Below are 21,119 nucleotides of genomic sequence, written 5' to 3'. Positions count from 1 at the left end.
AAATCCTGCCTGGGAGCGCACCTTTTCTTTGAGGCTTATTTCTTTTCATCCTTTTGCCACTCTGCCTTTAGGTATCAAAGCTTGAAAGAGAGAAGACCCAAGAAGCAAAGAGGATTCGGGAGCTGGAGCAGCGCAAGCACACAGTCCTGGTGACAGAACTCAAAGCCAAGCTCCATGAGGAGAAGATGAAGGAGCTGCAGGCCGTGAGGGAGAATCTCATCAAGCAGCACGAGCAAGAAATGTCAAGGACAGTGAAGGTGCGGGATGGAGAGATCCAGAGGCTCAAGTCGGCTCTGTGTGCTCTCCGGGACGGCAGCAGTGACAAAGTAAGGACAGCGCTCACCATTGAGGCCCGGGAGGAGGCCCGGAAACTGTTTGATGCGGAGCGCCTTAAGCTCTTACAGGAAATTGCGGACCTGAAAACGGCCAAGAAGCAGGTGGACGAGGCTCTGAGCAATATGATCCAAGCGGACAAAATCAAGGCTGGGGACCTCAGGAGTGAGCATCAGTCCCACCAAGAAGCCATCTCGAAGATCAAGTGGGAGTCGGAGCGGGATATTCGGAGGCTGGTTAGTAATCCCATCCGACCACACGGTGCAGAAACCTTCTCTTTTTAGGCTCGAGCTCCGTTCGATTTGCTTTTTCAGGTGTTTCCTTGTCAGTGGATGATAGGCAATGCCCAATTATTGTCCCGTGCTCTATTCAAAATGCAGGATAGGTCATCAGGTATTCAGGTAGCTAGATAAACAGATGGAGATACCCAGGCCCAAACAGAAATTTGTAAAACCTAAGAGAATTTGTAATCACCCTTCTTGTAGTAACTGGCTCTTCCTATTCCTGCATTTTTAGAGAGTATCTATTTCATGAACATTGTTTTCTTTGACATCTATAAAAATACTCTGAATTATGAATGCTTTCAATGTTTACATGTTTTTATGAACTTTCCATTTATAAAACCTCAATGGGATTTTTACAGGGCCTAGGGAATGTTTCTGTGATTTTCAAATGTCTGCCAGTGGCAGCCACTGAGAACATCCTGAGTGATTCACCAGTCTTTTCTCCAGGATCCATGTCTGAAAGCAAGAGAACAGAGTTATAAAACTTTTATTCAGCTTGAAAGTTGATCTTTTCTCAAAATAAACAGGGGTCATTTAAAAAAGAATTCCTTATAATTTCTTAATTGGCTGGTCAGCTATTTGCAATATTCAAGATTTATCTCAGTCCCTGCAGGTTGGGTCTTTCCTTTTAACTTATATCACCAAAAGCCACATAGATCTTTCATCATGCTCAAAAACAAATGTAACCATCATCTAAAAGCTAAAATGTCCTACATTGACCATGTCAGTTATCTTAGAAGCAGTATTTATGTTCATTTATACTCAGACTTTTAGTATTAATTGTATATTAGTTATATCTTACTAAATCAACCATCACTTATTAGAATGTACTTTATGCTTCTCGAAAAATAGTATTTTCTGAGAAAAAAACACTGTATTTGTCTTCCTGTGTCTGCCAATTCTAAGCAATTGTTTTCTAAGAATTCTAATTATGTTCTTAGGATATGTCTAGTATTTAAATTTTAAGACAAAAGTGGTTACCATAGAACATTTTAAGAAACTGAACGTGTATAATTTTCTTTGTAATATAACATAGTATGACTGTGAAATATTGCTGTTGCCACACTTTCTGAATTTTTATATCTGAAATACATACTGCATTGTTTGACAATAAAAACCAAACACAGTGCAGAAATATTGGTCCCTGCTCTGTCTTTGGTTTTTAAAGTGACAATGGCTAATGAAGAAAGAATCAAGACTGTGAAATCTGGAGTCAGCAGGTAGGTAAATGAAAAACAAGTTCTGCATTAAATATTTTTGTTAATGGTTTTCAATGTAAAACGTATGAGTACATCCACTTATTAATCTGTAAATTTTTATTTATTTATTTATTTTTAGTGATACTAAGAATTGGTACCAGGGTTCCTATACCATTGAACTAGATTGCCAGTCCTTTACATTTTGTTTGTTTGTTTGTTTGTTTGTTTGAGATGGGATCTTGCTAAATTACCCAGGTTATCCTTGAACTTGAGATCCTTTTATCTCATCCTCCCAAGTAGCTGGGATTACAGGTGTGTGCCACTATGCCTGGCTATAAATTTCTTCTATGACTTTCGTACTAGCACACTGTTGAAATAGACATAAAATCACTCTTAATAACAGTGTAAAATTTAAACTACCTGAAAAGTGGTCTGAAAATTGAGTGCAAACAAAATACCACAGGAAATTTTTTAATAATACATATGCATGCATCTTCTTTTTTTCCTTTTTCTTACCCATCTCTACTCATATTCCAACTCCATTGTTGGAACTGGAAGGGACAGAAATGAAAGCCGATTTATCTAGGAAAACTTCTCTGAGAATTCAAGTACATACCCCTTCCCATCTAAAGGCTAAAGCTTTGCTTTATTTTCAGTATTCGGAGATCAGAGTCCATTTTCACCACCACAGTGCTGAAGAGCCTCCTCATTGCAAGTTACAGAGAACCACTTTGAGAATAGGGGCAATCTTGGGGTCAGTATAGCCTTGGTCCTGACAGAATGGACACTAGAATCAGAAAACTGAATTGAAAACCAGGCTTCCCTACTTCCTAGCAAACTGTCTATGACCAAGGTTTAACCTTTCAAGTTCTCAGTCATCATTTATAAAGGAGTAGTAACAGAACACACTGACTAGGATTATAATGTTCTGACTGTTGCATTTCAAATATAGTAAAAGATCAGTAAATCTCAGCTGTGATGATGGTGGTGACCATATGGGCAGTGATGGAATGCTTCCCCAGCAAGTTGGGTTAGGCAGAGTGCATGGGAATTTGGAACACACAGATCTGCAGCTGTGTTGAACCATGAAGAACATTACCCGTGGTGAGCCTGACAAATGACTGTGTGAGTTAAAAATAATGCTGGACCTGAGAGTCCTGCACAAGGCTATAAAAACTGCAGATGATACTTTCCCCCAATCATCAGAGCAGAACCTGGTTCCTTACCATGTTATCAGATGCTGCCTTAGGATCCTCCATAACATAGCCCGTAGCTCTTCCAACATTGACCTAAAATTTAAATGTGTGACGTGGAAGCAATAACTCACTGGCATTTACGTGTGGAAAATACTTTACCGTACACATGTTTAACAATTGCTGTCCCAAATGTATTTCTTTCTTTTCTCTGGTCTAAAGAACATACAAAGAAAGTGTACAACCAGAGAAATGAAAATTGTACCCCATTTATGTACAATGAATCAAAAAATAGTTTAAAAAAGAAAGTGATTTCTTAAATATAAGGGCACACTTTTAGGAAGAAAATAATAGCATGATGTTTGTGTTGTGTCTTTTCCCATCTGCATTTCAAATATTTACATAGAATGTAATATAAGGGGAAGAAAGTTTTCACCCAATAACTATGCTCTCTTCAAAAATTGTTTGCCAACGTTTACTTCATTAGCCCTCATCCAGAGAGATTAAAAATATTTCAGTCCAGTGGAAGTCTGGTCATTTGTTATTGAATGCCTGTGCCCATTAGTTGACAAATACATCTGAGGCCATACCCAGGCTTAGCACAAGTGAGTGCTGAGATCAATAAATATATCCCACAGATGTAGGAGGAGAAATAGTGATTATTACCAGGTATTTTCCATCCCAGTTCTAGTCCTGACCATGATTTTCTGACAATAATGACAAAATGTTTGCCAAGTACTGGCTGCTCTGAAATATGGATGAGAACTGGAAAGAACCATATAACCATCAACCATCGAGGGGACCTTCCTCTGAATTCACCAACTGACTGCAAACATTTTGGTCTTGGAAGATCATTAGGCCAGAGAGAAGTCTGCAGTTATAAATGACCAGTTAATATTTGCAATCACTATTTGGATTGAACTTAAATGCACATTTCCCTGAAGAGAGGGCAACACAAAAATTGTCCTGGGAAACATTGTAGTAGAATATTCAGTATCCATCTTTATTAACACTAATGACCCATTCTCGAGTTGGATTTCCTTTCCATAGCTAACCAACCCAGACCATTTCAAACAATACATCGAATGAGAACATCTTTACAGAACACTAGAGAGGAAAAATTGCTCTCCTTGCCACCTAATTAAACTAGGATGATCCTTTATTACATATTGTTGCCCCATCATATTCATGAGCTCAATACACTTGTCATATTAAGGGTATTTTTTGCCACTGTATCAATCAGAAGAAAGAAGTTCTCCTACCATTGAAAAATGCATTTCTTTACAGCATTGTTAAAATGTCCTGGGTCTCATTTCATTCAGATGGATGAAATCAAAGCCAAGGACAGGATCATCTTTTCCCTGGAAAAGGAATTGGAGACCCAGACAGGCTATGTGCAGAAGCTCCAATTGCAGAAGGAAGCTTTGGATGAACAGCTCTTCCTGGTGAAGGAGGCTGAGTGCAACATGAGCAGCCCCAAACGGGAAATCCCAGGAAGGGCAGGAGATGGCTCGGAACACTGCAGCAGTCCCGTAAGTCCACTCAAGTTGGGGTTGAGAACTCAGGAGTCCTCCTTTATTTAGCCTCCAAGTTTTACTTTTCACTTAAGCTCTTTTCCTATTTACTACCCAGAAATCAATTCTACCTCCTACTATTAAACCAGCTAATTTCTTGGGAACAGGGTTTCTAAATTCATAGACAACAAAGTGGTCAGCACTGCATTAGCAGATCACATGAGAATTATAGATCTTTTTAAATCCTTTGTAGAATGCTTCTAGCCAAGCAATGGCTATGCAAACTTCAGTCTATTATAAGAATCATAAATGAAATGAAAATATTTTGCCTCTTGCTAAGACTGGTAAATTTCCCTTGTGTGAACAGTTGAGTTAGAAATTGGTAAAGAGTTATAATCTATGAAGGTCAAAAGGCATACCTGTAAAAAGAATAAACCATTTATAATCATGTGTGAAAGCTTCTAGTCTGATTGAACTTGCCATTTGTTTACCTGGATTTTGCTCATTTTATATGAGAAATTATTTTTGAAAGTATAGCAAAAGAAGTCAGCTTGTAGGTAGTTGGGTATTACCTTTCAAATTATGTAGCTGCTAAAAAGATGAAAATGTATTATTTAGGAATAGAGATGAGTTCCAAAGTACTACTTAGAACAAAGTAATGAATAATTTATGAATTGGTTTTCAGGATATATATATCCTAGTAGGTGGTAGAAAGCATACTGATCTAGGATGTAGCAGATGTACATTTTAGTTCTATCACTGATACTTACCTACACTGTAGCATAATTGTCAGGGAATGAGCCCCAGAATCAGACTCCTTGGTTCAAATTCTGGATCTGACATTAACAGAGTAACCTTAGGCAAACCACTTCGCTGTTCAGCATCAGTTCATTGGTAAAGTAGAGGCTATACTAGCACCCCAGAAAGCAGTTCTAAGGATCAGACGAAATAATGAATGAAATGTTCAGCACAGTATCTGGCATATAGTTAACAGTCAATATAGATTTGCTGTTGATCTGTTGTCATGAGCCACAAGACCTTGAATAAGTTATGACCTCCATGAAGTTTACCTGTACTGTTGAATTCCGTAGGATATTATAAATCTAGGGATATGATGGTTATGAAACTGGTCTGTCAATAGCACTCTCAAAATGAAAATGATATTAGAATTGCAAGCATTTGATAATGATAATGATGGCCTATGGACCACTAGGACAGAATTAAGTCATGACTGCTGTGTAAGGTGATTCATGATAATTCTGCCCATGGGAAAACCAGTCACACTGGGCAAAATATTTTAGTGTAGACTACCCTATAAACCACTGCCTTTAATACCCAAAGGAAATGTACCTTTCCTCAGTCTGATCTTTTTCTCCTGTAGTATGCAGAAATTTACAAAGCCCATAGCTACCTCCTAATCTGTCCTCTCTGTGGCAGAGTGTAAGATCAGGACAGCTTTCTAATTATTAGTAGAAAGCAATATGCAGCCATGACATGAGGAATGCTCCTTGAACCTCACGTAATCACCACACAACCTTGGTCTCCAGCACAGAGCTCAGATAAAATGATCCAACACTCTGCCATAGCCCCTGCTATGATTCTGGACTCCTGCAAGTGTCTTCCATGTGGAATTCATCTGTAATTTCCACCTCGCTTGATCTTCAACCCAAGTGGTGAATATTGGGAGTTAGAAAAGGGTAAATATTTACTCTTCTCTGAACAAGAGAAATTTTGATGTTACTTCATAAGCTAGATAAGAAATGAGCCTATGACTTTAATGAATGCATTCCAAAACTTTGTGAAAAGTATTAAAGATGAAATCCCATTTTAATTTTCATGTATAGGATTTGCGAAGAAATCAAAAGAGAATAGCAGAGTTAAACGCCACTATAAGAAAATTAGAAGATAGGAACACTTTGCTTGGAGATGAACGAAATGAATTGGTGAGTTGTACTCAGTCAAGCATTACATCTTGGAAATAGGTATTATATTATAGCAATAACGTAATAGAAAAAGTGAACGGGTAATAAAGATACAGTTCAATAAATATTCAAAAAGTGGTACATCTACCTAACCACCACCCAAATAAATGAGTGATTGCCAGCTCTCAAATCCTCTCCTCAGGATCCCTCCCATTCACCATCCTTATGAAGATGACCACTGTTCTGACGTCTAATTTCCATAGACATCACCATTTAAACGGAATCATAAAATATTTACTCTTTCATGTCTGACTTCTTTTGCTTAGCTTTATGTTTGTGAGATTCATCTATTGCTAGGGAGAACCCTTTCTTTACACCATAGTATTCAATTAAAATATCTCAAGGTATTTATTTATTTTGTGGCCAAGGGCTATTTGTGCCTTGTTCAACACTTTTAAGCTGTTAAGAATGGTGCTGCTACCTGGTGAAAAATGTGTCCATTTCTGGTGGAAATATGCAAGAGTAGAACTAGAGGATCCTAGAGTATTGTGTAGTCAGCTTCCACAGTAATTACAGCTTCCTAAAGTTGTTTTAACATTTACAGCTCCATCAACAATGTATGAGACCTGCAGTTTCTGCACACATTTGCCAACTTGCAAAGATAATTGTTAATTTCAGCCCATTTCAGTGACCATGAAATAGATTTGTGTTTTTATTTTAATTTTGACTTTTATCATTTCCAGTGAGGTTGGGTAACCTTGCAAACATCTTCCAACCTTTTGGAGGCCCTCTTGATTTTGCCTTTAGCCTCTTGCTCAGTTTCTATTGTGCTGCCTCTAATTTTCCTATTAAGATTAAGGCTAAAATGATGAGAAAATATCACTTGTGGGATATTGTATTTAAAATATCCTGCCCTGCGGCTTACTATTTACATTTTTAATGGAGTTGTTCATATAAAGGAGTTATTTTCGGCCTCTCCTTTAAAAAACAAACAAAAACAAGAAAAAAAAATGCATTTTTAGGCCATAATTGTCCTTCCAGGTCTGGTTTTAGCCTCATCCCCCAAGTTTTGATGTCTCATCATACATCGTTATTTTATTCAAAATCTTTTCTAATTGCATGTAATTTCTTCTTTGATCCAGAGTTACTTAGAAGTATTTAGCTTAATTTCTAAAAATTTGGAGGTTTTTGATTTATCTTTTTGTTCTTGATTTCTTCTTTGGAAGAATTCCTTTGGAATTTGTAGAGATTGACTTTGTAGATTGAGCATATGGTCAATTTTAAAAATGTTTCATGTTCACATGCAAAGAAGATATACTCTAATTATTAGTTATAGTTTGATTCAAGTTTAAGTCTATTTAAAATTTTCAGTAACCTTACTGATATATTTGTCTGAATGCTTTCCCAAAAGTTTTGTCTGTATATCCTCTTAAGTCTGTCAATTTTGCTTTATGTATATTTCAAGTTATTTCACTAGATGAATATCAGAATTCGTTGCAAGATTTTGGCATATTACCCTTTTATCATTATGAAATACTTTCTTTTATTTAGGACTTGACTTAAAATCTATTACTAATTGAACTTAATCACATTTTTCTTTTAGTGTTTGTATGAATATATATGTGTATATACTTAAATATACAAACAAAAATACATGTATATGCTTTATTTTCAATCTTTATTCGTCGCATTTTAGATATGTCTTTTAAAAGGAACATTTTGGGGGGTACCATGGAACTGATTATTGATATATGTTTTGTTAGAATTATAATTCTAAGAAAATTTCCCTGTCTTTCTGCTGATCTATATTTTCTGTCAATAGTAAAATTAAGTAAATTTAAATATTTAAAAATTGTGTCACTGACCTCCAGAAAAGAGATAAAAATTAAAATAATGAACTTAGTAGAATAATTTATTTGTACATGTATTCAACATTTAGTATTAATGATTCAGGCACTGAAGCTCAAGAACTTAGAACTATGTAAGATTATTTAGGAAAATAAATACATATCTGGACTTAAGTATAAAATGGGAGTTTTCAAATGGAGATCGGAATGGAGGGTGCTATTTAAGAATCTCAAAGGGAATGTTTTTGAATATTCCTTGATAACTAAGTCTCCTACCTCAGCACTTCCCAAAACACCTCTCAATAGCAGCAGTAACTTTAAAAATTCTTCTTAGAAGTTTCTGATAACCCTTCCCTTTCCTTGTGTTTATTGCTCCTCCCCCAATACATTTTCACATTCAGAATCACTGTTACGAAAAGAATGTACTGATCATGGGAAATTAACTTGGAAATCCATAATATGTAGGTTGATCAGCCATAAAAAATATCAGCCAAACAGGAGAGTTTTGAGAGTAAAAGGGGGACCACTTACATTTGCCTCAAGACAATATGCATAGATTTAGGCTAATGGTCCTAAATTACAAAAGCAGTCTGAGCAGCATTTGAAGACAATTTTGGTTGTCACAAATGACAGGGTGTTACTGGCATCTAATGGGCAGAGCAAGAATCCTGCTGAACATACACCATAGTACTTAGAACAACCCCTGCAACAAAAACATTTCTTCGACAATGTCAAAGGTGTTGATGTTGAAAACCCCTGCCCTAGAACTGGGGAAATGAGACGTCACCTCTGATGTTGTGTGAATAACAATAAAATCATATTTTGTCTAGGTTTGGTGAGAATTATATTCCTAATACAAATGTCAATATTATATATATACACATATATATATTTGGTTGTTCAATAACTCTCTTCCTTAAAAATAAATAACTTTAGTCTGAATCAGGTGATCTCAGCAAAATCTCTGAGGAAATGGCTGGACTTTTGGAGACCAGTAGTCTTGAACTCAGGTCCTGGTTGCATTACTTGTGCATTACTCTGTGATGAGCGGCTTTATCACTGGGAGACAATGAGAGGCCATCCCAGGTCCAGTGAAGGGGGCTGAAGGGAGTGGGGAGATAGGAGCGACTAAAGAGAGCAAAGAGAACTCCTGAGTGTTTCCAAAAGCAGTATCTCTGCAGCACCTTCTTTAGGGTAATAGATAACACAGGGTTTTAAAGAAACTGATGAAACGCCATTAAAGGAATCTGGAAACAAAGAAGCAAATCTGTTAAATGGAGGACTGTAATGTCAAAGCAGGCAAAGGAACTCTGAGGGTACTTTCTCTCCCACCAATTGACTGCCCCCTCCCCCACCTCCCCAGAGACAAATTCTCACGTTTCTTCCCAGTTAAAACGTGTGCGGGAAACGGAAAAGCAATGTAAACCTCTCCTGGAAAGGAACAAGTGCCTCGCCAAGAGAAACGACGAGCTGATGGTGTCTTTGCAGCGCTTGGAGGAGAAACTCAAAGCCGTTACCAAGGAAAATTCAGAGATGGTGCGTACTGCAGGTTCTGCAGAACTGAGGTTTCCTTCTCTGTATTCCTTCCTTCTTTGTAATAGCCCAACTTGCTGTTTTTCTCAGCTTATTTTTGAAGCATGATGCTATTTGGGTTTTTCCTTATGTAAGTAAGGAAGCTTTAAGGAAGAAAGCAAAGGAAGGCTGCTGCCTCTGAATTTTATGGGGTTTCTAAATTTACAGAACTGAAGGAGTGCTTCCAGGAGTCTGAACACTCTCCAAAAGCAAAGCTTCAGTGTGCTTCCTCAGCCATAGACACCTCTTTCCAATGTACCCTTTACAGACCTCTATAGAGGGACACCTCTAAGAATTGGTGTTGTAGATGGGAAATGGAAACCTTCACTGACAGTATGTATGAACAAGTATCCTTAACAGATTTCCAACACAGCTATAGAGGTCTTCAGAAAATCCCCCAGTGACTTCAACATATTATCACGGATAAAACACACTTGAGGTTTTTAGTTGGTGTATGTAAAAGTGTGTATTCTATGAAGAATGTTTAGCTGGAACCTCATAAACTTTCTGCCAGTGTTTTATATGAATGACTGAACTTTCGTATTTTTAAAGTTTCCACCTGTATTCTTTTCAAATCCAGAAAGAAAAAATAACAACCCACCCACCCTTGAAGAAATTAAAATCTCTGAATGACCTCGACCAAGCTAATGAAGATCAAGAAACAGAGTTTCTAAAACTTCAGGTTATTGAGCAACAGAACATTATTGATGAGCTCACAAGGGTAAGCTCTGGATCAATCTGCAAACTCTGTGTTGTTCCCAAGGACAAGTAGTGTATTAGTCAGTTTTTCATCACTGTGATCAAAAGACCTGACAAGAACAATTAAAGGAGGAAAAGGTTATTTGGCTCAAATTCAGAGGTCTCAGTCCACAGACTCCATTGCTCTTGACCCAAGGTGAGGCAGAACATCATGGCAGAGGGGTGTGGAGGAGGAGAGCAGCTCAGGACTTGGCAATCAGGAAGCAGAGAGAGCTCTACTCATCAGGGACAAAATATAAACCCCAAAGGCATGCTCACAGTGACCCACTTTATCCAGCCACTCCCCAACTATCTACACTTACCTCCCAGTTAATCCACATTAGTTTATTGATGCACCAATTATGTTAAAGTTATCATAACCTAATCATTTCACCTGTAAACCTTCTTGCGTTGTCTTATACATGACCTTTTGGGGGACATCTCATATCTAAACCATGACAAGTAACCAACAAATCAACATACTGTGGAACACTTAATAATTTTGGATTAACCCCAGAAGTCCAAGTTCAAATGTTCAGTATATAATTATGTTTAGGAGACTCTATTCTAAAGATATTTTATATCATCAAACTGCTTTAGACCTTCTCATTTATAATATTTTGTTAACTAATTTGGTAGCATAAATAATAACTGCCAAGTACTTTAAAAGAGCCTTGAAATGAATTGTTATGTAAGTTTGCAGGGTGAGAGTATGTCTTGCAATTGTCTTCCAGTATTAAAATCTTGAGGCTCAGTGATTAAATATTTTGCTTATAGTAACAGGACCATATACCTCTTACTACCCAACACTTAATCAATGTCTAACACATAGATACAGTTTAGTAATTATTTGCTGAACAAACAACAACATAATTACATGACAAAACTGGAATTCCTGTCCAATTTTCTGAGCATGCTTTAGTCCCTGCTGTACAATAGGTAGAGCAGTTCTTCTACTGATCACAGCTGGCTGAGGTTTGTATTATCTGCAACATGGGCTGAGACCTTGGATCCCTTTGAGTTCTCTTCTTTGCCTTGCTGACTTTATTCTGAGAATGATATCTTTGCTCCCTTGCACTTCAGGACCAGGCCAAGGCCTACAGACTTGAGAAAATAGAAATGGGGGTTAGGTGATAATCTGCAGAATGGTTGAGCAGGATGGTTCACTGCCATTAAGAGAGGAACACTTATGACTTTGTTTTGTAATTATTTATTGTTTATCCTTTAAACAATTTCTATGTTGAGTATATGCTGTAATGCATATACTAGTAAGAGGGTAATCTAAGTATTATAATGTATATACATTTTAAAAGTCTCAGCTATGGCTGGGTGCAGTGACACCTAGCTGTAATCCCAGTGATTTAGGAGGCTAAAGCAGGAGGATGGCAAATTTGAGACCAATCTCAGCAATTCAGAAAGGCCCTAAGGATGTAGGGAGACCCTGTCTCAAAATAAAACACATTAAACATTTGGGGATGTGACTCAGTGGTTAGTTAAGCAACTCTGGGTTCAATCCCCAATAGCAAAAGAAAGGAAAAAAAAAAAAAAAAAGTCTTAGCTACAGTGAGGTTTCAAGACCAAAATGTTTTTACTTTTAAAGGCAAAGGAACAAAAAGCCTGAATGTCATTTGCTTAAAACACATTATTTTTCAAATGTGGTCTGAAGTTCTGGGTTCATCCCTTCATTTCCACATCACAATAACTAATAAATGTCACATTTTCACAAGTCCAGGAATTTACCTCACTTTGAACATCCTGGATTAAGCTATAAGTAAGTTTCTTACATAATTCTGGGCTGTTCAGACATGTTTATCAGAACATCTGCTTTAAATTTGTGCAGTAAATACATGGAGTGCTTGATAAATAATCCCCAAATTCCCTCAGTATTTCCATTCATAGCAAGAACAAATCAAAAATATTTATCACTATAATTCCCCTCTAAAAATAAATAAATAAAAATAAAACAGAAACATTGGATGAATTCAATGAGCTAGATACTGTGCTCCCTGTCTCCTCTTTACAGACTGCAGAATCCAAACAAAGTTCCACAAAATAGCCAAAAGATAGTTTTCTGTACTTTACAAATGAAGAAATGAAAAAAATAAAGTTTCACTTCATTGTGATGTTATTCTCTAAACACGAATCTGAAGTAATCTGGGGTCTGAGAAAAGAGAAGAACCATGCTTTAGGGAGATATAAGTAATGATTTTCAAAGCTACTTGATTTTTAAGTATAATTAAAACAGAGGGTTCAGATTAGAAACACCGTGCACTTCCTGATGGTGAGGCCTCAAAACCAAATAAATCATCAGGAAAAGTACAATATTTTTATTCAGAAAATACTCCAGTATCAAACCCAAAAGTTGCCCAAATTTTCCAAACAATGATCTTATTTTAAAGAAAAGTATATAAGGCCACAATCTGTTTTTGAAAAAAAGAAAACAAACAAAACTGTATGGCTATATGTATCAACTGTAGCTCTCACAAGCCCTTATCTATTTTCCAGGACAGAGAAAAGCTCATCCGTAGGAGAAAGCATAGAAGAAGTTCCAAGCCAATTAAGGTAATGAGAAAACTAGGTTATCAGGCATTTGCCACAAATAGCCAGAGAGGTGAGCTTGCCAAGGAATCTTCCTGCAAAAATGTGATATATCAGATGTTCCTGAACTCAGCAAACCATGAGCTTTATTTGCTAAAAGAAAATCTCTTCTCTTGACATTTCTCAGAGTCTGAAAATAATTGTGTTTGCCTTAATATGACTTTCTATTTTGAGTCTTATGGAGAAAACACTAAATTCAATGTAGAAAGTCTTGCTTGACAAGTTTAAAAGTTACAATCCAAGAACAGACTAGAGGTAGACATGCTCCCTCTGTATAATATTAGAGTTTGATGCTCGTCCTATCTATATATTTTCATTATTCACTTAAACAATAAATATTGTTGATAATAACACTCTCAATCCACAGTATCAGGATAGCCTCTTAGAGCCCACCGAAGTCTTGTTATTTAGTTTGTTTGGTTTCAGTGTTTGTTTTTACTAAGTGCCTCATTTGATTTGGATGTGGAATTGGATGACAATATTAAAGATCTGAAATCCTCTTCATGTAAATACCTAACTTTTCTTTTTTTATTTTAATATTTTATTGACTCCAAGAAATATGTTGTTCATATGTTCTTACCTATAAAATTGGGTTGGAGAAGGCATTATAGTATTGCATGTCAGCATTTAGATGCCTGGATTTTCAAAGTCCCATGAGCACATTTTAAATAGTAGAGAGAGTAAATTACTACATTAACTTATCAAGATAAAAACTGTCATGTGAAGGAGGCTATAATATGAATGAATTCTTTTTGAATAAGTCAGAAATGAAATAACATGGGAGAAATGTTCATGGCCACTATTGTGCTCCTGCCCAATACTTTTCTTTCATCAAAGAAGCGTAAGAGTGTCTTGGGTGCTCATGGGCATGTACGTGGGCATGGTGTTTTGAAGTGCCAGCTTTCCCCACCTGTGATCATGTCAGCCAACACATGCTTTCCCCTCTGCTTAGAGGCCTGTTTTGGACCCATTCATTGGCTATGATGAGGACTCCATGGATTCAGAGACATCTTCCATGGCCTCCTTCAGAACAGATCGAACACCAGCTACTCCTGACGATGACCTGGATGAGGTAAGCTCTTCCTATGCTTGTGTGATGTTGTCACCAAATCTTTCCTTGAAGGGGAAGGAAAAGAATTCACTTTTCATCTCTTTTATGATGCGCACACAGTGATCTCACAACAGTGACCAGCAGAGACAACAGTTGGCCTTATTCATCACCTCTCTCATGTAAAACTTCTAAAACCTCCTTTGCAATTCAGCCCTATAATTTGAAAACATCTTTCAAAATAAAAGTCACTCTCCAACATCCTTCATCTAGGAAAGAACAAGCTCGGAGGGCTTCTGGATACAACCTACATTTCTGTGATCCACCCTCAACAGAACAATCTAGGTGGTTTCATTAAAGTGAAAAGTCCTGGACCCATACACACATCCCCTGACTCGCAATCTGGGCAGTAAAATCCCCCAATCTTCATCTTCACAAAACTCTCTAATGATTGTGTTAGTTCTGAAGTTTAGGACCTTGAACTATAAAAAAGTTTTTATAATTTATCTAGGGAAGAAGTTGTGGATAGGAATTATTGAAAAGAAATAAGAGTAAAACTGAGTATCATTTTCCTTGGATTTAGATCCAAAATCTGTGTGTTTATTTGCATTTGAATCTAAGTTGTCTGATATCCAAGCATAAATGGGTATAATCAGAAATGTATAAATGAATAAATCTTATTAAAATAACTTCTTATACATTTTTGCAATGTAAGTATTACACTACTTGTGTCCATACATACACTTGAGAATTAAAAATGAAGTCAAACAGAATGTTAAATCAAACAACCTTTCCTTCCCTATAAAAAAATGGTTCAATATTAATATTCACATTGAACACAGGACCTGAATGCAACAAAATTACTTTGGGATTGTTTTATTTTTTTTTTTCTTTTTTCCTTTTTATTTTCAAACCTCAAGAGTTTAGCAGCTGAAGAATCAGAGCTAAGATTTCGACAATTAACAAAAGAATACCAGGCCCTCCAAAGAGCATATGCCCTGCTGCAGGAGCAGACGGGAGGTATCATCGATGCTGAAAGAGAAGCCAAGGTTAGTGCCCAGCTACCCAGAGTGTTCTGAGTTAGGTTGGAGTGGTCACAGCATGAATCTCAGGCACATGAAAATGTCAGTAGCACCCTTCTCTCCACTGCAGCTTTTGAACTGTTTTATCTTTTATGTCAATACACCTTGGATCTAAAGACATTATAAACAATTTAGATTGATGCTTTTGTTGAGTATACAGTTCTATTCTTGCTATCTAAAAACTTAGATTTTCAAAGCTAGACAATATTGGATTTTGATAAACCATTTAAACCATTTATTTAGTTTCTTGCTTGGAAAAAGAACTTTTATCTTTCAAAAACAATGGCTAGCGAGTTTCTTTTCTTAGTGAATAATGGTGTAATATTACATTGGACAGCCTACCGAGGATTTTCATAAACTATATCTCACTTAAATCTGGTGACATCTCCCCAAGGCAGTTTTTTTATTAAAAGGGAGCTTTAGACAGAAAGGTTAACTGAATTGCCCAAGTTCACACAGCCAGTAAACAGCAAAGCTGGAATTCCACCTCACATCTCACTGAGTCAAATATTTTTTCTATTATGCCATAAGCACCTCACACAAGTCTATCTTGAAGGAAGGAAGGAATGAAGGAAGAAAGGCAGGAAGAAAGGGAGGAATAGGGTAAGGAAAGAAGAAAGGAAAATAAAAACAGTACTGATACTTAACATTTATGAGTGCTGGCCATGTTTCAGACACTGAGCTGTGCACTCTACATGCATCTATGTGATACTAAACAACTCTATGAATTAGGTATTAGTATCTCCTAGTTGCAAAAGATGCAAAAATCATTTAGTAGAAGTTAAATGTGCTTAGTGGAGTTAGATTATTTACCTTAGGTCACAAAGCTATGAACCTAGCCTTCTGGCTCCAAAGTCATAGCTACCACACTATTACTGCCTTATAGACCTATCAAGTGATTTTTTTTATCTCATTTTGTTTTTGAACAGACTACAATATACTGAAGAGTCTTGTAGCAACTGCTGTCAGTTGTTTAGAAGGAAAGATGACTATTACAGTTATATATGTTAAATTGTAGCACACATACACATGCACATTTGCGTACATAAGGGAGTAAGTTTTGTTTAGTTTTGTTTTTTTAAATGAAACTTTGGCTTGGAACAGACAGGTGAGCCACCATTACAAAGGGGTATACCTGAATGCCATCGTATGTTTTCTCAAAGCTTGTAATGTTTGTGTTTTTCACTACCAGTATTTACTGAGCATTTTTACTGACACAGGAATGGGTGTTTAAAATATTAGAATTTGGATTTAGATTTAGGTACAAAGTGGGCTCTGAAAGAATGGGTAGATGTGGAGATGCAAAATGGGACAAGGCTTTCCAGAAACAGAACTCATTCAAATGGAGAAGTGGCAAGTTAGAAACTAGGATTTATGAAACAAGAATGTCACTGGCAGGTAAGGGGTAGACTGCATGCTGAGGAGGAATAGGAAAAGATGGGCCTTCTTGAATGACACGCTAAAGGGCTTGGACACTAACCTGATGATAAAGAGACCCACAGAGGGCTTTAAACAAGAATTTAGATCATGGAAGTAGTTTAGAAAGATACTTTTATCATAGAAAGTTCTTTTTTTCTCTCATCTCTCTCACTTGTTGAGTAACTAGTGAAGGAACGTGAAAGAAAAATTCAAATTGATGTAGGACAGAAGAGGCTGGACACCAGAGGAATTTTCAGGAAGCCGGATTATTTAGCTGCAGCTGTCCAGAGTATCTATCACTTAAAAATCTCTGGACCCTGAGCCTAGAAATTCCTTTAGATTTATACTCAGTGGGGTTGTTGCATGTCAGTGGGTGGGTACATAACAGTTACTCTTTGTCCCCTATTTTTAGGCTAGACAGAGGTTTTACAAGTTTTTTTTTTTTTTTTCCTGAAAACCTGGCATTTACTAAAAAGAGGAAGCTATAAACCACAATGCCCTCTGCAGAAATTTTTACTGATATCCTGTGTAAAAATCTCAGTTATGAGGGGAGGGTTTCCTCTAGAGAAGCTTATATGTTACAAATATGGTAGGGGGGGTCTCTTTCTGGGGATACCTGGTCTGCTTCAGAATGACCATTTTGCTTGTTTAGTTCTGGAATTTCCTTTTCACCAGGCTCAAGAGCAGCTCCAAGCAGAGGTGCTGAGGTATAAAGCCAAAATCGAAGATCTGGAAGCGACGCTGGCTCAGAAAGGGCAGGTAGGCATGTGGTTGCTACCTCTTCTGCAGATGTGGAACTCAATCTGACCCTCCTCTAGCTCACCCCATGCATGGGCCAAACCCAGAACACGCCTTGGCTCTCCACAGTGACCTTTCTCAAACTGTGTCAGAATGTTCACTCTGTATTTCTGTCCCTGGTGTTTTTCTGGCCAGAGTGTGAAACCAGCCACAACAAGGAATGAGGTGGGGTGAGAGAGAAAAGGCCAGAGGAAGAGGAGCCCCATACAAATAGCCTAGAGTTTTCACAAACTGCTAAGACAAAGACCCAGTGGACCCTCAGCTGCATTCTTTGCCTCTATGCTACATCTATGGTTCTGCATTTTAATGTTTCCATTCATATGTATCTAGCCTGTGTGCATTCTGACCCTTTTCACTTTTTGCCTGTGTGGTCACTTCTGAGTCCCCAGAAGTCTGGTCCTGGATTTTTCAGACTGAAAAAGGTAGAGGTAGCGAGTGAGGGAAAAGGAGGTGAAACCTTCCTGGCGACTAGAAGGAGCTGGCAGGGTGGGTGTCACTTACCAGATGTTGGCAAACAAATACACCGGGTGGAAAGAAGACAGCTCTGACCAAGTGGTTTGCGGACACGTGCTCTTTCGTGCCACTCTGAAATGCTGACTGCGCGATATTCTTTGTCAAACAGGATTCACACTGGGTAGAAGATAAACAACTTTTCATTAAGAGAAACCAGGAGCTTTTAGAAAAGGTATGTTGGGCAAAATACCCTAGTGGGGCAGAGGAGAAAGTGTCAAGAGATCCAGGAGCAGCAGGGGGTGCTCTCAGGAGTGGCACAGGGGCCAGGGAAGGGGAGGCTTTTCCGGCGCTGCTCTGTCCTCTGCTGCGTGCTCAACCGCATCCCCGTCACCACCATCACCATCAGTTAAGTGGCACGTGTGCATGGCTCCACGCTGCGCATTGTACAGACTTGAAGGGGTGTGATCCCTGCAACTCGCTGATCCGTTAACCGTATATGTATGCATATTATACATATGCATATGTATATACTGTACACATAGATATATATATGCACACACATGTACACATTCTATGTGGTGTCTACCTACCAAAAATACGCAGCTCCCACCACAAATATTGTTTGTGCAAGGAATGAGCATATGACTCTTAAGACCGTGCTGCAATTCAGCAGAGATTGTGTTCTCTCTTTTAACCTTTTTCATTAAGCTTGAGTGTTTTGTTTGTTTTTTTTTTTTTCCTTTTCTTTTCTTTTTTCTTTTGGCACCAGGAATTGAACCCAGGAGCACTCAACCACTGAGCCACATCCCCAGATCCGTTTTTTATATATATTTATATTTTATTTTGAGACAGGATCTCCCTAAGTTGCTTAGAGCCTCACTAAATCACTGAGGCTGGCTTCACACTCCCGATCCTCCTGCCTCAGCCTTCCGAGCCACTGGGATTACAGGCATGTGCTGCTGTGCCTGGCTCTTTTTTCTTTTCTTAAGGAAATAATCTTTTTTTAAAGATGCATCCAAAACAAAACAGCATGTCCAGGAAAATTGGTAAACGAAGTGCAATACAAAAGCATGATTTCAGCCCAATATATGAAATTAATTTTGGTTGCCTGAACATCAGCTTTTGACTTGAGGCAATTTTACATTAACAGAGAATGATTTAAGTTCAATGACAACTTTCCCTTTTGTATTTACCTTCTACAATCTAGTCAAGGATAAAAAAATAAACATTATTCCTGATAGAAACAGAATTTGAAAGCTTATTTGAGTAAGAAAAATAATTCTGTAGATAAGTCCAGAGGTATGTAGAAATTATTTTGGGATTGTTTCTACCAATATTTTCTATCTTTGATAAGTAATAAGAATTAAGCACCATGAGAAGGGAGAAACAGATGCACATCTCCTCTTTCCCCAACACCAGTCCTGCAAAGTCTTATTGCCTGCATGATGTAAGACAAAGCTGAGATACAGAGGGTGCATAGGTATCCAAAATCGAGAACCCGATGCTCTTGGAAAGATTAAGTGTCCCTATAAGAAACTTTGTTGTCCTTAGAAACCTCATCATCCTTAGCCAATGAACTCAAATCTGTGGACAACTAATCTAATTGTTTCACTACCAGAATCAGCAAATATCCCATCACTGACCCAATACAAGATTCCAGAAAGTACAGTCTCCTTTACTATCGAGGTCAGCTTCTAGAGATGTCTGAAACTGAGAACTAGGGTTAAAAAAAAAAAAAAAAAAAAAAAAAAAAAACTTGAATTAAAGGCTGGGATATAGCTCAGTGGTAGAGCAATTCCCTGGTATTTGTGAGACCCAGGTTTACATCCCTAGCACTGCGAGAAAAGAAGGAAAAAAGCTTGAGTTGGTTACATTAATTAATAACACGTAATTTCTCCACCTTTATTTTCCTATTAATTTCAATGTCTAATAATAAGTGTTATTTGATTTTTTATCACAAAAACTGATTCCCGTTATGGCTTATATCTGATTTCTTTTAGTCTTTTTTTTTTTTTTTTTTTTTTTTTTTTTAATTTGGTCCAAAAGGAGAAATTTTGAGCTCTGGCTTCTAAGAATAAATTGAAAACAGGAATGACAGTAAAGTTAAACATTTTGCTTTAAAAGTATATGTTTGGGTGAGTAAGATTCATCCTGTGATAAAAAGAAATAGCCCATGGGTTCGTATTTCTAAATTTGAGATTTTAAATACTTACTATGCATAATACCCACCCACACAGCTAGTGTCAAAGGAAGCCCAAAGTCTATTGCCATTCATAAAGATTTTCTTATCCCTTACATTCATAGATGACTCATATATGGAGCCTGTTTATAGGGGGAGGTACATTTGAACACAACTAACTTAATTCTATGCTTCATCACATTGTATAAAGGTCCTATAAGAAAGTCCTATAGGAAAACAGAAAGAATGGGTCACTTCTGAATGGGTTGACTCCTCCCACCCCAGGAAGGTTCTTATGGACCTTAAAGCTTGGTGCTCAAGAAGCGTAGGGTTTTCTCTGTAGAAAAGAAGATAGGGAAGCACTTTGCAGAGAGGACAGAGAATTGTGGAAGAGTCACTTCATCTGGGTAGATTGGGGTTGCCAGATTTTAGTGTGTATGTGGTCAGTCATGTGAGTATACAGAGGATGTTTAGGGATTATATAGATAACATTTAAAACTGGATTTAAAGTTAGATGGTGAACGGATTACTAAAGATTTTGAACTCCATTAAGGAATTTGCACTTATTCTGTAGGTAATTGGAATTTAGTGAAGTTTTGTATATGATAAGCGTTGTTTTTAAAAAATTATTATACATTTCAAAATTCCTAAGAGCATAAATGTCAAATATTATCACCAAAAAAATGATAAGTATTTTAGGTTATGGATGAATTAACTGGCTTTATTGAATTATTCCACATAATATTCACAAATTATAGCATCACTTTTACCCTATAGACCTATATAATTATAAATTGCCAGTTTACAATAAAAAATACTTCCCTGGCAAGTGGTAACTCCAGAACTGAGAGGTATCAATCCCCCTCATGGAAACCCTTGACTGTGTTCTGCTCTGCTATGTCTGACCCACAGGAGCATATGAGTAGCCCACATTACTATT

General features: G+C 37.3%; 1 protein-coding gene across 3 annotated transcripts in view; it reads left to right on the top strand.

Annotated features, from left to right (window-relative positions):
- Nucleotides 1–21,119, top strand: part of Jakmip2 (janus kinase and microtubule interacting protein 2) — a 173,427-nt gene that overhangs the window by 111,467 nt on the left and 40,841 nt on the right. For 2 of the 3 annotated variants that reach the window (XM_047556188.1, XM_047556185.1), the window contains 10 exons: nucleotides 72–569; nucleotides 4,332–4,541; nucleotides 6,368–6,466; nucleotides 9,682–9,828; nucleotides 10,445–10,585; nucleotides 13,108–13,164; nucleotides 14,153–14,272; nucleotides 15,169–15,297; nucleotides 17,425–17,508; nucleotides 18,170–18,232. In XM_047556188.1, coding sequence (XP_047412144.1) covers nucleotides 72–569; nucleotides 4,332–4,541; nucleotides 6,368–6,466; nucleotides 9,682–9,828; nucleotides 10,445–10,585; nucleotides 13,108–13,164; nucleotides 14,153–14,272; nucleotides 15,169–15,297; nucleotides 17,425–17,508; nucleotides 18,170–18,232 — 1,548 coding nt within the window. The remainder of the gene's footprint in view (nucleotides 1–71; nucleotides 570–4,331; nucleotides 4,542–6,367; nucleotides 6,467–9,681; nucleotides 9,829–10,444; nucleotides 10,586–13,107; nucleotides 13,165–14,152; nucleotides 14,273–15,168; nucleotides 15,298–17,424; nucleotides 17,509–18,169; nucleotides 18,233–21,119) is intronic. The other variant, XM_047556187.1, reaches the window with a different exon arrangement.

The sequence above is a fragment of the Sciurus carolinensis genome, chromosome 6, assembly GCF_902686445.1.
Source record: "Sciurus carolinensis chromosome 6, mSciCar1.2, whole genome shotgun sequence".
In the NCBI taxonomy this organism is placed as follows: Eukaryota; Metazoa; Chordata; class Mammalia; order Rodentia; family Sciuridae; genus Sciurus; species Sciurus carolinensis.
This window is presented reverse-complemented; position numbering and strand designations above follow the sequence as displayed.